This window comes from Xyrauchen texanus, chromosome 35 (assembly GCF_025860055.1).
Source record: "Xyrauchen texanus isolate HMW12.3.18 chromosome 35, RBS_HiC_50CHRs, whole genome shotgun sequence".
NCBI classification, from domain to species: Eukaryota; Metazoa; Chordata; class Actinopteri; order Cypriniformes; family Catostomidae; genus Xyrauchen; species Xyrauchen texanus.
Genome location: NC_068310.1, coordinates 5,497,587 through 5,513,203, shown reverse-complemented (window position 1 = coordinate 5,513,203; position 15,617 = coordinate 5,497,587). Strand labels below are relative to the sequence as shown.

General features: G+C 41.9%; 1 protein-coding gene across 1 annotated transcript in view; it reads right to left on the bottom strand.

The window, feature by feature from the left end:
* The window catches only part of slc34a2b (solute carrier family 34 member 2b), a 30,819-nt gene that overhangs the window by 7,647 nt on the left and 7,555 nt on the right, over positions 1 to 15,617 (bottom strand). The window contains 6 exon segments of the mRNA XM_052105430.1: positions 1,545 to 1,656; positions 1,987 to 2,130; positions 6,588 to 6,704; positions 6,707 to 6,715; positions 6,807 to 6,935; positions 7,051 to 7,108. Of these exon segments, the coding sequence (XP_051961390.1) occupies positions 1,545 to 1,656; positions 1,987 to 2,130; positions 6,588 to 6,704; positions 6,707 to 6,715; positions 6,807 to 6,935; positions 7,051 to 7,105 (566 nt within the window). The 5' untranslated portion in view covers positions 7,106 to 7,108.

The window sequence follows — 15,617 nt, the reverse complement described above, 5'->3', positions numbered from 1 at the left end:
ATAGTATGGCCAATTCGAAAATTGTTTTTTCGCTTTAAAATTATATTATTACACCACTGATGTTAGGTTAAGGGTTGGGGTTTGGGTTAGGGCAGGAGTGCACACACTTTTTTACATGATGATCAACTTTTAAATGACCAACTCAATACGATCTACCAACTAAAAAAACAGTTTTGTTTAAAAAAAAAAAAAAATGCTTGTTGGGACCACTGCATTTTTGCCTACATGGAATTCATCTTCTAATTAATTAAAAAAATATATAATAATGTTCAATGTTGATATCATTCAATTTTAACTCTAAACCCAAAACACCTACAGCACAATAGATTACAATAGCCAGGGCATTTACCTTATTCTGATGACTTGCACTGAATTGAATCAGAGAGTTTTGTATAATCCGGGCATTAGCTGCTGGTAGCTAGCCTCAAAAACTGCTAGCATCGCAATTTCGCGCTCTATTCTCAGAAGCCCTTGGAAGGTGCAAACCTAATTGTCATGGCAACTGAATAAACAAAAATCTTGCCTGTTCAAAATGTACTCGTCAAGTGCAAGTCAGACAGAATCTAAAATATGGAAAAACATTATATTTATTTGTATTAAAATTTAACGAAATATATAAAAATTTTGTGCGATCTACCAGCATTGCCTTTGCGATCGACTGGTTGGGCACCCCTGGGTTAGGGGGTAGAGTAAAAATCCATCCCAGAAGTGTGACTTACTTTCTTCTGCTGAACACAAATTAAGATTTTTAGAAGAATATTTCAGCTCTAGGTCTATAAAATGCAAATTATTGGGTGAAAATGTTGAAACTCCAAAATCCACATAAGGGCAACATAAAAGTACTCCAGACGACTCTAGTGGATAAATCCATGTCTTCTGAGATGATATGATAGGTATAAGTGTGAAACAGATAAAAATTAAAGCACTTTATCCTGCTGTTTTTGGTGATTTACGTTCTTCTTGCATATTGCCCCCTATTGGGCAAAAAAATGACTTAAATATTGATCTGTTTCTCCCCCACACCTATCATATCATGTCCAAAAACATGGATTTAAACACTGGAGTCCAATGGATTAATTTTATGCTCTCTTTATATGGATTTTGGAGTTTCAACAATTTGGCACCCATTCATTTGCATTTTATTGACCTAGAGATGAGATATTCTTCTAAAAATCTTAATTTGTGTTCTGCAGAAGAAAGTCATATACATCTGAAATGACATAAGGGTGAGTAAATGATGAGAGAATTTTCATTTTTGGGTGAACTATCCCTTTAAGCAATTTGTACTCGGCTGGTCATGTGAGGCTAACATGGCCGCCCCATGAGGGGACCCTCTCCATGTAGAATAAAACAGCTTTTATAAGGTTACTGATATTACTGGAGTCTTCATCTCATGTGAATACTCATGATTATATACATATGTGTCAAAATTACAATTAATTTCTTAGGAAGTGCTACATTTTTAAAGAGGGAAGAATAACTGAGTGCTCCTTTAACCTGTGTTTAGTGTATTGATTAAAATGATTTGCTTAAGTTCAGTTTACCTGCGGAACTCATTGCGGTCTCCTGCCTGCATCACAGCAACAATGGTGTTTGTCACAGAAGTGCCGATATTGGCACCCATTATGATTGGCACTGCAGACTTCACCTCCAACACTACAAACCAAAATGAAAAATATATATCATTATTACACCTACTTTCCATATATAGCTATTTATTTTTAGCTCATATTGCATTGCAAAACATGTTTTGCCATGTAACATTAAAATATGCTAAATTAATTGGTTTTGTTCTAGAAACTGATATTATTTAAGGGTCAAATCAGGTAAAATTAACTACTTAAGGTAAGAACTGCACCATTTACAGTATGGTTAAAAATCTTTTTTTGCAATTTTTGCTACTGTACAACCATGTTACATTATTAACCGTGACAGTGCTTTTCATTAGGGGGAGATATCTGTATAAGCCGAGAGAGAGAGACTCACGTCCAGAGGACACCATGCTGACCACAATGGAGGAGGATGTGCTGGAGCTCTGAACAAGGACAGTGACCAGAACTCCAATGACCAGTCCAGCCACTGGGTTGGAAAGTACTGCATTATCCTGGAAGATATCACCAGCTGCCTTTCCTAGGCACAATGACAAAACACCCAAACTATGCTCACAGAGTCTGGCATATTTATTTTTGTTCACATATAAGAAATATTTATTACATTTTAACCCTGAAAAACTAGTGTGCAGTTAAGACAGGCTGGCTTTTGCTTTTTTCAGGTATTTGTTTATCCACCTTAAACCTTTTCCATCTTTATTTGGTCGGTTTTACATATTCTTGACTGTTTTACAGCATTGTATAGTATAGTTGATTGTTTTGATAGTTAATAGTACAAATTCTAAGTATAGTTTAATAAACTACTGTAGTATAGTATAGTTTTGTAGCATAGCTGTATAAAGCTGTAAAAATAGTATAGAATAGTTGCTCTGAAAGTTCAATAGAATTGCAGAGAACAGTATAGTTGATGCTTTGAAAGTTATGCAGAATAATTTTTATAGTATAAGTAAGGGATAATCCATATGTAGGTGTGCATTAAACAATTTTAATGCACAACATGTTTGCCTCTGCAAAGTGCATTAAAATTGTTTAACATACACCTAGCCATGGATTATTCCTCTTATACCAAGGTCACTTGCCACCATTGATTATTTACAGCAGAAAGTTCTGCCCGTTCCAAATCAGACACTGAAAAATTACAAAATATCACAATTATTTTGAATAATTAAATAAAAATGCTGGATTAAATAAAAATTTTGGATGCCAAAAAACTCAGCCAGAAATAATACTAGCCACATAATTTAGAAGGGTTGGCACTCCGAAGAACGTGTCATATTTAATTTCTATTCAGTCATTTTCACATTAATGAGGAAAAACTGGCATTGTGGACGTGACATCTCTTGTGAAAGTGGCACTTACAGTACAAACCATCCAAAACGCTTTAAAACCTGCAGACTTTAACCATTGGTATGGTGTCCATTAAGGTGTCCATTAAGTCATGCTTGATCGAGCGGCACCCTCTAGCGGATGTGCTGAGCAGCTCTGCAATATTAGATGATGTTTATCATATTATATAATTCAAATCATCCGGAGGTAGTTTGAACAGAGGCATATAATTCTCACAGAGTAGGCACTAGGCACATTAATGTAAAAAGGTGAGTAAACTGATTGGAACTATCTGTGCAGTAAACGTTTGAAACACAAGCATTCCAGCAGTCAGAATCAAGTATTTCAATAGACCATGGTATAATACAAAAGTGTAGTTCTATAATTCTAAAGAAAACATTTTAAATAGATAAACACTGAATAAAATAATTTAGCAAAGGTTAATGCCACCTCATGAACTTAAATGTCACAGGAGAGCAACGGTCAGTCAAGATTTTCACTAATAATAAATCAGATTTCAGTTTGTTTCTTACCAAACTATAACAGGGTAAAAGGGAAAGGAGGAGGCGAGAACCAGACGCAGCATCAAAGTAATATTTAATTAAACAAAAACACACAAACATAAACACATACAGGGCATCTGCCTGTAGCTCTGTCTCTCCCAAACTGCCACCTCTGGTGGCCTTTATCCCTCTCATCAGTTTGATTAGCCTGATTAGGGACCAGGCATGCATCATTACGGTCTGGCCCTGCCCTCCTCCTTGCTACAAAAAACCTTGTATGCTTTCAAAACAAGGCATAAGTCACACTGAAAAATTTATTAAGACTTCAGAAATGTTTGTGTCCTTTATGAATCTTGAAGAGGTAGTCACCCTCCACTGCCATTGTATGACATCACTGAGCAGAATTTTTATTTTTTATTGTTATTATTTCTCCCTTTGTGTATCAAAAAGAAGAAAGAAATTCATACTGGTTTAGAACAACACCAGTGTAAGTAAATAATTACTGAATTAAAATTTTTGGGTGAACTATCCCTTTAATCTTTAGGACGTGCCATTCATTCGTATATGACGCATCCATAAATATACAGTATATGCCCTAGATGAGGAAAAGAAAACTTAAAATTAAATACGGAATGTGTAAATGTTATTGATTCCTTCTACCAGTTAAAAAGCATAGTGTAGTATAGACCATGGTCTGTTTGAACACTCGATTCTGATTGGCTGGAATGCATGCGGTTTAAACCGTTGAATGCATAGTTAGTTCCGGTCGGTTTTAAACACTTTTCGATATTAATGTGCTGTTTGTAACCATAGCAACATTACAGTGCAAGCACAGTGAACAATCTGAAAACATTTACTAACCCCTTTTATCAGCATCGCTATATAAAGTGTGAGAGAAGGAATTTCAGACCTAATAAATGCATCTTTCACTGTCCAACAAAGCAATGCAAGACGATGAATGTGCTGTGTTTGTGTTGAGTTGCTGTGGTGAGGTGAGGTGCCACCTATATCCACTAGAGGCCCACCCATGCTCACATCTCTGACTCAAACGTTGAAAGAAAAGCGATGTTTGTTTGCTTTGAAGCGTTACGTGTAACGACAGATTGCAATCTCATTAATTCAGTCAATCATGCAGCCTTGATGGATACCATACCGATGTCTCAGAGGTCAAAATTTGCAGTTTCCATTTCCAGAGTGTTTTGAATGGTTTTCCCATTATTATACAGTAAGTGCTACTTTTACTGTCACTACCACATTTGAAATGCTGTTTGTTTTCTTCACATTATTATGAAAACAACAATGAATACAAATTAAATCTTAAAATGTTTTATTTTCACTGGAATGTCAACCCCTCTACATTCTGTGGGTAATATTATTTCTGGATTGTGCATTTAAATTCAGTTTTGAATAAGTATGTAGTCGCACTACTTTTTTTCTGTGTCTGATTTAGAACACCAGTAGCATGGTGTTTCTGATGTATGGGTTTATTGTTAACTAATTCCATGAATTAAATGTACATATCAAAAATAGCTTATAGCTTAATCTCTAAATATAACTTACATTTAAATATGTCACTATTTAAAAGTAAATGCACATTGTTTTTAAGGGGGCCTCTTCCCCATCTTCCCTTACACTAGGCAGTGTATGAGGAAATCTTTGTGGACCATCAGAGACTCCAGCCACCTGAGCCATGGAGTGGTCTAGCTGCTACCTTCAGGCAGATGGTATCACAACATCAGGTCCCACACCAGCAGGCTGCGGGACAGCTTCTATCTGCATGCAATCAGACTGTTGATCTCTAACTAATAATATCCCCACTGCATAATCCCATCCCATCTTCCTGTGCATTGCACTTTATAAGTTACAGTATCAGTTACACTGACTGGTCTCAGACTGATCATGTACAGGCATACACTCCAGCATTGTAGACTGCACTATGATCACTAATCTGTGTCCCTTGGCACTCCATTTGCACTGCTGTATACTAATTGCTCATCCTGCACATGATCACCCTATCACGGTTGATATTACGTGTTGTTTTATGCACACTACATATCTCAATATTCTATACATTCAGTATATTTTATATATTCAGATTTATTAGTCCTCGTGCACTGTACATTATATTTTATCTGTAAATTAGTACAATTAGTATTGTGGGCTACATGTAAATATTGTTTCATACTGTTTCATGCATAACTACTGTTTGTGTGTGTGTGTGTGTGTGTGTATGTGTGAGCGTGTATTTATCACTTTGTGGGGACCAAATGTCCCCATAAGGATAGTAAAACCCGAAATTTTTGACCTTGTGGGGACATTTTGTCGGTCCCCATGAGGAAAACAGCTTATAAATCATACTAAATTATGTTTATTGAAAATGTAAAAATGCAGAAAGTTTTCTGTGAGGGTTAGGTTTAGGGGTAGGGTTAGGTTTAGGGGATAGAATATAAAGTTTGTACAGTATAAAAACCATTATGTCTATGGAAAGTCCCCATAAAACATGGAAACACAACATGTGTGTGTGTGTGTGTGTGTGTGTGTGTGTGTGTGTGTGTGTGTGTGTGTGTGTGTATGTGTGAGCGTGTATTTATCACTTTGTGGGGACCAAATGTCCCCATAAGGATAGTAAAACCCGAAATTTTTGACCTTGTGGGGACAGTTTGTCGGTCCCCATGAGGAAAACAGCTTATAAATCATACTAAATTATGTTTTTTGAAAATGTAAAAATGCAGAAAGTTTTCAGTGAGGGTTTAGGTTTAGGGGATAGAATATAAAGTTTGTACAGTATAAAAACCATTATGTCTATAGAAAGTCCCCATAAAACATGGAAACCAAACCTGTGTGTGTGTGTGTGTGTGTGTGTGTGTGTGTGTGTGTGTGTGTGTGTGTTGTTTGATATGTCCACACTCTTTATTTGGTGAGCATCCACTCAAGACTTTCACAGGGGGATTTGATTTAGTAAAGTATGGTAAAGGCTCTAGCTGATGCTCTGTTGTTTTATAGTTTAGTATCCTATATTCAACTAGAGCTCTACAGTGTAATTCTACAATTATAATTCAAAAATAAAATAAACAACAACAACAACAACAAAAAAGTTAAAAGAACAAGAGAGACTAAAGAAAAGAAACGGGCCTGACAGTTTTAATACCTCCAACGAGTTGGAACGCGGAGCTCAGGACGTCCAGTGAGCAGACAAACAAGTAGAGCAGTCCCAGCAGAATACCCAGCCGCACGATGGACGTCACAGCCAGAAAAACTTTCCCCTCGTGTCCAATTCTGCCGGAGAACATCAGAGACAAACAATCTGAGGCAGGTGTTTCAGCTGTGTTCAGCTCGTGTCCTCCCGTCCATTCCGTGTTTCTCTTACCTGACCATTTCACCCCAGTGTCCCGGAGCTCGGGCAAATTCCACGGGTCAACCTCCTGCGGTTCTGCTTGCTCTTCTTCAGCCGGAGAGATGCTGAAGTAAGGCTGCAATTCTGCTGCATCTTTGGCGCCTGTGTGAGCAATGGCATATCTGAGAGAAAGAAAGAAATAAAGTACGAGGAGGGCGAGGGGGAAGGGGAAAAGAGAAGTGCGCCTCAGCGTGGACGTGGATTATGGGACACTTACCGAGTTCAGGCGGTCGTGTGGCGGGAAGAATTCCGTTCTCAGACAGTGGGGCCATTACCTTCAGTCACACCAACACACAAAACAACATTTTACACTGTAGCCATTTTAAATTCAAAACTAACACTTTAAAATAACACTTTAATACTACTACTAATAAAAAAAGTTCGAAAATGGAACGTTTGGCAGTTTAAAAAAAAATGTCTTTCTATATTTCCTTCTGTCTTTCCATCTTTCTTTCTATCTTTCTTTCTATCTTAGTTTTTTTTTATCGTTCTATCTTTATTTCTTGCTTTATTATTTAAGTGATTGTAATAATTCATTCATGCTGGTATACTCACAAATAGGCCTACTCGAGTGTAAAATAAAGTACTGACCAGCGATCTGTCAGCAGACCCTTTATACGGAAATATTCTGCTATTTCCACCACAATATAATGCAATAGTTTAATCATAGATATAAACCTGCACACACCCAGACACTCGTGATTTTTTAGTAATCAACAATGAACACATCTTAAAACTGCTTTTAGAGCCTAAAATGTGATTTTTATCCAAATTAAGTTTGAAAAAATATTTAATATGACCAGAACGACTACATTATATTTGTTACAGCTGTGAAAGTCATTTTAAAGAATACATCAGGTAGAATTAACTCTCTTCACCTTTTACAGTGTATGAAAGAAAGAAAGAGAGAAAGAAATTGAGCTACTGGAAGAAAAGAGTAAAAACAGCTCAAGATCCCGAAATCTTTGCATCTTTTTATGGAGAGATCCTAAATAATTCAAGTTAAAATATTTATAGATAAAGTAATGTCAAGTATGCTTTACCAAAGTAAGTAGAGTTTCTTGGATTATGATTCCCCACTGTCTTGTGAGTGTAGTTCTGAGTCCAGTGTATCTCTACCTGTAGAGGAGGGACAGGTGTCTAATATAAACCTGTAGCAGGAGAGCTTTGTGCGTGTCACTGCTCTAAAGTCCGAGCGGGTGGTACTATAGTTCACCTCACTTTTGAGGGGATGTGGGACAAAAGGAGGACAACTATCAGCTCAAACAAACAGATATTACCTTTAATTGTCTGTTTTATGCACCAATAAATGTGGCAAAGAATTCAACATTTTTCAAAAAAGTTTTTGCAAACTGGTATCCACACCATGAATTCCCTCTTATAGCTCTAATAGAGTATTTAACACATTCTATTCTATTTGTACAGCAAGTTCTTGCATTATCAGAGACTGCTATTTACTGGAGAGAAGAAAAAAATAGCACAGAACAGCTATTCCATAATGTGCTTTTATTATAATTATTATTATTATAGAAGGTAAGGCTTAAATTTGCTTAATGAGCTTAAATGTAAGACTACATTTTAAACTATAATACTACTCAATCTTTAGGAATGAGACAAAGTCAAGGCAGGCTAAAATGATGTTCAATGATTTACAGTGAGTTTTACCATATGAACTGACCTGAAGTTCCCTTCCATCCTGTACTGTATGAATATGCAGTAATATGTCATCAAAGATGAGGATCTGGTATTTTCATGCACTTTTACCCATGCCCTTTTCAATATCACTTTGTGATCTTTGTTTAAACCAACACCTGTGCATTGCATCAAAGGGATTTGTTTATTCTGATCCAGAAATTAATCAACCAACAGTGGGGGCTTTTTATTATTTATTGTCTAGAGTACTGAGTTTCCAGTAAACACATCTTAATGTGGATTCAAAATTATGCAGCACAAAACAATGCTCAAATAAACAAACAAGAGAAGACAAACAAACAAACAAATTAACAAAAATGTGCATATAGTAAAATAAAAAAGTAAAAAATTTGGAAGAATATTTTATTTCATATTTTAGTAAGTGTGTATATAAGTTTATTAGACTTTGAAAAAAAAAACTATTTTAACTACTCAAACTATTTTCAAGAATTATGCTTTTTAATTTCATAGCAAATTTTCATCACTTTTTGTCAAGTAATTTTTAACTAAATTAAATAAAAATAAAAAAAACCCCCACATAGATATTTTAGTTATTACCATTCTAATAAGTTTTATGTTTTATTAATTTAATTTGATTAAAGATTGCAAAAATCTATTTGATGGAAATTAGTTATGAAATTGAAATATGTAGATCTTAAAAATAGGCTTTTTGAGTAAGTAAGTGTCTTTCACGTTTTCCTTAATGTACAGAAAACAGACTTCCATTTGGGGAAATTCTCTTTATTAAAATAAAAAAATAAAACAAAAAAAAGGAGAAAACCAGGATGTAATAAGTGTGGTTATTTGTTAGTTTACATCATTTATAGGGTAAGCATTCATTTGAAAAAAGAAAAACTAAGTAAAACCAATGTTCTCAAAAACAATCAATATATGTACAATTAGGTGCACTGATTTTTATGGAATTTAATGTAATACAATTATCAGACAATATAGGTAAAAAATAACTTAAATTCAAATTAAATAAATGAAATATATTTATTTTCTCTTTATTATCTGCAATGATTACTTTTCAATATAAGATAATCAGTTGGTCATCATAAACAGGCAATAAAAAATATGACTCTGTCATATATTTAAAATGTGGTTAGTAAAAAAACAATAGACATTACAATGGTCTTTAGGCATGATTATCATGCCTAAACAATGACACAACCTTAAACATGCTAATATATTATACCTATTTTAACTGGTTTAACCTAAAGACAGAATGCATGTTTATTTGTAACAAAATATATCAAAGATTTGTCAAGCAAACTGATGGGGCATTCAATCCCTTCAATAAGAGAATGTCACGAAGAGTTTATAACTAATTATTACAAAAAACACTCAAACAACATTGTTTTTGTTGTGACATTTGTATGTTTATTATAAAGTGTGCACACAGACTCTCTCTCTCTCTCTCTCTCTCTCTCTCTCTCTCTCTCTCACACACACACACACACACACACATTTTATCTTTATGAGATCAGATAAGAGCGTGATATAAAAGTCTTACATTACACTATTCTGACTATTTAAAGTTTAAACGTAATCATGATTGTTTGTTGTTTTCACCTCCATAAAATTATTCAGATTAAAGTTTATTTGGCATACCTACAGGGTTCACTGAGTTTGTGCGGTTAGTCATCTATAGTATTTACAGTCAAGATCTACAACAATGCAAAGGGCTGAAACATTATAACAACTTTAATTGTTCCCCACCCATCTAAGATCTTTTTGCAACTCTAAATGAAACATGACCAGTAGCTATAACTACTCCGTTTTATAATGATGTCGAATTGAAATCCAACCAAAAAGTTTAATTATTAGCTATACTGTTTATAAATCACTTATAAGCTCGTCCTGTAAGTCCTTATGAATGTTTCTAATGTATAGTACACTTCTTACTGGAGAGAACAGGGCTAGTTGTTTCACTTTTTGCTCTGTGAATATTTCTCAGGATAGGTTTATTTTCTAAAGTCAACATCCGAATAGGCACACCTGAATAGGTGGGCATATTTCCACCATTATTGCCAAGGAAAAAGATAAAGTTCATTGAACAAACGTAGACCTTGGCATGTTGACACAATATTCATGGTAAGTTGTCACAATCAAATCTGCCTGCCTATTAGAGGCTTTTCAGCTAAATTTAAACAGTTAAACAATTATAAGTCTCGAAACAATTCTTGAAACAACAAAAATGTAAAAGCCAACATGCAAAATGAACACATGTGACAGCTAGCCCCAATATAAATGTCATTTATGAGACAGATCAAAATTAGATAAAAAAAAAAAAAGAAAACACATTTCACAAAATGTTTTCAAGTCAAAAATCTAGATTGAGCCATAAGTGGTGAGCGGGTGTCAAGTGTATCAATACAATTCAAAATGGCTTTATTGGCATGACTGTAAATAACACAATACTGCCAAAGCAGAGGTTGTGTAAAAATAAATAAATAAATAAAACATATTTATCAATACTTTAACAGAAGTTAAACAACATAACATAATGTTACATTCCTGAATGGCAGAAGACCACAGTGTTGACATAAAACTGATGATCAATAACACGTCTACGTATTGTATACACATACAGTATATTCACACACATACATGTACAGAGGATCTCTGTGGTGAATAACTGGTTGACATACTGGGGTAATACACATAAAACATTCACCCACTCTCTCTCAGGCTGTGGCACATTAAAACGTATCTTGCACCCAGTACTGCTGTGCATCCCTATCCAAGAATTGTTTAGATTTTTTCTTGTTCTGTCATGGTTGTAAAGTTGTTTATGCTGTTTGTAAATGTATCCATATAAATGTCCCTTGTTTCTTTACATTCTGGGCAGTGAAGGAGAAAGTGCACCTCTCTCTCGACATCACCTGTCATACAGTTGTCACGAACCCCGCTCCTCTGCTTCTCCCCGCATCGTCTAGCACACACACGCACACTCCCTCACTCCGCCCCCTCGAGCTTTTCACGCTCTTTTTGCTCGCTCGAGCCCTCACGCCCACTTTGCTCCTACTCGCTCACATGCTCGTAGGTTATCTCCCTTCCTCGAGTTTCTCACGCGCTTCCAATCCTCCTGCACATTAGTTTCACCTGCACTCGTCTCATCACCTGTCATGGTTTACACCTGCACTCGCCCCTATATATATCACCACCCTTTCGCTGCACGGGTGTTGGTTATTGTATTTAGATTCCCGTCTCTTTGCCCCCCGCTAGTCTCCTCTAGTTTTGACCCCCCTTTGATTCGTTACCCCATAGCTTGCCAGCTCTCTTGTTCCCCTAGCTCCCCTGTTTAGTCCTTCCCACTACTCTATTCTGATTACCCCGGCTTTGACCCTCGCTTCCCTCGACCATTCTCATTGGATTTGCCCCTTGTTTATACTTTGATTCCCCGGCTTTTGACCCTACGCTTCCCTCGATGATTCTCCCTCTGGATTTACCCTGTTATGTACTTTTGCCTGCTTTATTTTTATTAAAGCAGTTTTTCCTCCGACATTGTGACTGTCTCGTCTTGTGTGTGTGTGTGCGGGTTACAGAATAACCAACCTCACCGTTGACAGTCACAATGCCCCGCGCTAAGGATTTGCGCAGCTCACTAGAGCGGAGAAGCACGTCACATTCGGCGCAAGGAGCTACAGTGTGGAGAGATAACCACGCGCTCACGGCCCAGGGGCAGCAGGTATGCGCTATTTCTGATTTGTTTCACCCTATTTCACCTGTGTCTGCCCCTGAGTCCGTTTATGCCTCCAGTATAGAGCGCCATGCACTCTCCACCCCCGGAGAGGTTTTATGGCTCTTCGGACGCTGACCAAGGGGTTTTCATGCGAGGCAGCGGTTGTGTAACTCATAACCCCGCCCTCGACATTAAGGAGCCAGCGGCCCGACTCTTGGGGTTGCGTCAGGGGAGTCAACCCTTGGAGGTTTATGTTATTGATTTTTGTGCCCTGGCCAACCAGGTGAATTTTGATGAGGTGGTTCTGAAAGACATTTTTCAATATGGACTGAATGAGCCAGCCTCATCATACATGCCTGGTGGTCGCTGCTCTCTCAACCTGGCTCAGTTTATTGACCTCGCCCTGCTGTGCGTTGGTTCCTCGTTTACTGTGGGGGAGGCAGATACTGAACCAGCGCTCCACACCACGGCCCCCGTCTCGAGGCCTACCACGGCCCCCGTCTCGAAGCCTGTCACGGCCCTAGTCACGAAAGCCTGTCACGGCCCTAGTCCCGAAGCCTTACACGGCCCTAGTCCCGAAGCCTGACACGGCCCCAGTCCCCATGCCTGCCACGGCCAACGAGCCAGCGCCCACGGCCCACGAGCCAGCGCCCATGCCCGCCACGGCCAACGAGCCAGCGCCCATGCCTGCCACGGCCAACGAGCCAGCGCCCATGTCGGCCACGGTCAGCCAGCCAGCGCCTGTAGCCTCGACCGCCCCCATGGCCACATCCCCTGTTGGCCGAAGACGTCAGAGAAGGAAGAGGGCCCCTTCTCCCCAGTCTCGTCTTGTGCTCAAGACCGCAGAGGTTCCCTCAGAGTCTTCCACGGCTCTGCCGGGTTCTGCTCCGCCCCCAGAGTCTTCCACGGCTCTGCCGGGTTCTGCTCCGCCCCCAGAGTCTTCCACGGACCTGCCAGCCTCTGCTCACCCCTCAGAGCCCTTGCGGGCTCCTCCTCCCCTCGAGCCTCTCAGGGCTCCGTCCCTCGAGTCTTTCATGGCTCCACCCCTCAAGCCTCCCAGGGCTTCTCCTCACGAGTCTTTCATGGCTCCACCCCTCACACCTCTCACAGCTTAGCCTCTCACGGCTTTGCCTCTCGAGTCTCTCAGGGCTCCTTCCCCTCCTTCCAAGCCTCTCAGGGCTTCTCCTCTAGAGTCTTTCATGGCTCCATCCCTCAAGCCTCTCACGGCTTCGCCTCTCGAGCCTTTCAGGGCTCCTCCTCCCCTTCGAGCCTCTCAGGGCTCCACCCCTCGAGTCTTTCATGGCTCCACCCCTCAAGCCTCTCACGGCTTCGCCTCTCGAGTCTCTCAGGGCTCCTCCCCCTCTCAAGCCTCCTAGGGCTTCTCCTCACGAGTCTTTCATGGCTTCACCCCTCAAGCCTCTCACGGCTTCGCCTCTCGAGTCTCTCAGGGCTCCTCCCCCTCTCAAGCCTCTCAGGGCTTCCCCTCTCGAGTCTTTCAGGGCTCCTCCTCCCCTCAAGCCTCCCAGGGCTTCTCCTCACGAGTCTTTCATGGCTCCACCCCTCAAGCCTCTCATGGCTTTGCCTCTCGAGTCTCTCAGGGCTCCTCCCCCTCTCAAGCCTCTCAGGGCTCCTCCTCCCCTCGAGCCTTTCAGGGCTCCTCCTCCCCTCGAGCCTCTCAGGGCTCCTCCTCCCCTCGAGCCTCTCAGGGCTCCGTCCCTCGAGTCTTTCATGGCTCCACCCCTCAAGCCTCTCACGGCTTCGCCTCTCGAGTCTCTCAGGGCTCCTCCCCCTCTCAAGCCTCTCAGGGCTTCCCCTCTCGAGTCTCTCAGGGCTTCTCCTCTCGAGTCTTTCAGGGCTCCACCCCCTTCCAAGCCTCTCAGGGCTTCGTCTCTCGAGTCTTTCATGGCTCCCCCCCTCGAGCCTCTCGAACCTTCCAGGGCCCCACCTCTAGAGCCTCTCGAGTCTTCCACGACCTTTTTCCCCGAGCCTCTCACGGCTCTACTCCCAGAGACTCCAGAGCTCCCTACGGCTCTGCCTCCCGAGCCTCCTACGGCTCCGCCTCCCGGGCCTCCTACGGCTCCCCCTCCAGAGCCTCCCACGGCTCCACCTCCCGAGCCTCTCACGGCTCTGCTCCCAAAGACTCCAGAGCTTTCTACGGCTCCGCCTCTCGGGCCTCCTACGGCTCCCCCTCCAGAGCCTCCCACGGCTCCACCTCCCGAGCCTCTCACGGCTCTGATCCCAAAGACTCCAGAGCTTTCTAGAGCTCCGCCCCTCGAGCCTGCTACGGCTCTACCCCCCGAGACTACAGAGCCTGCCAGGTCATCGCCTCGGGGACCCCCCACTGCGCCACCTCCCTTGGCTCCACCTCCAGAGCCTTCCAGGCCTACCTCGCTAGAGCCTCCCACGGCGCCACCGTCATCAGCTCCACCTCCTGAGCCTTCCAGGCCTTCGCCCCTAAAGCCTCCTTCGGCTCCACCTCCAGAACCTTCCAGGCCTACCTCGCTGGAGCCGCCCATGGCGCCACCGTCATTGGCTCCGCCTCCTGAGCCTTCCAGGCCTTCGCCCCTAAAGCCTCCTTCGGCTCCACCTCCAGAGCCTTCCAGGCCTCCGCCTCTAGAGCCTCCTGCGGCACCACCTCCCTCTGCCCTGTCTCTTGGGCTCCCCATGGCGCCGCCTCCTCAGCCTCTCAGTACCCCGCCTGCCGAGTCTCTCACGGCTCCGTCTTCCAAGGCTCCGTCTTCCAAGGCTCCGTCTCCCAAGTCCTCCACGGCTCCGCCTTTCACGGCTCTTCCCTGGCCCCCTGACCCTTTCCGGTGGCCCCCGACACTCTCCCTGTCCTGTGGCCTCTTCCCTGGCCTCCTTACCCTGTTCCTGTCCGGTGGTCACCTTCCAGACCCCCGGACCCAGTCCCTGTCCTCCAGTCGCCTTCCAGACCCCCTGACCCAGTCTCTGCCCTATGGCTGCCCCCTAGATCTCCCGACCACCCGCCTGTCCACTATGTTCCCCCTGACCTTACCTTGAACTGCCCATGGACTGTCTCACTTCCCTTTGTCTGTCCCCCGATCATCCTGCACCGCCTCCTGCGGCCGTCAGGAGCCGTCCTATTCAGAGGGGGGAGTACTGTCACGAACCCCGCTCCTCTGCTTCTCCCCGCATCGTCTAGCACACACACGCACACTCCCTCACTCCGCCCCCTCGAGCTCTTTTTGCCCTCACGCCCACTTTGCTCCTACTCGCTCACATGCTCGTAGGTTATCTCCCTTCCTCGAGTTTCTCACGCGCTTCCAATCCTCCTGCACATTAGTTTCACCTGCACTCGTCTCATCACCTGTCATGGTTTACACCTGCACTCGCCCCTATATATATCACCACCCTTTCGCTGCACGGGTGTTGGTTATTGTATT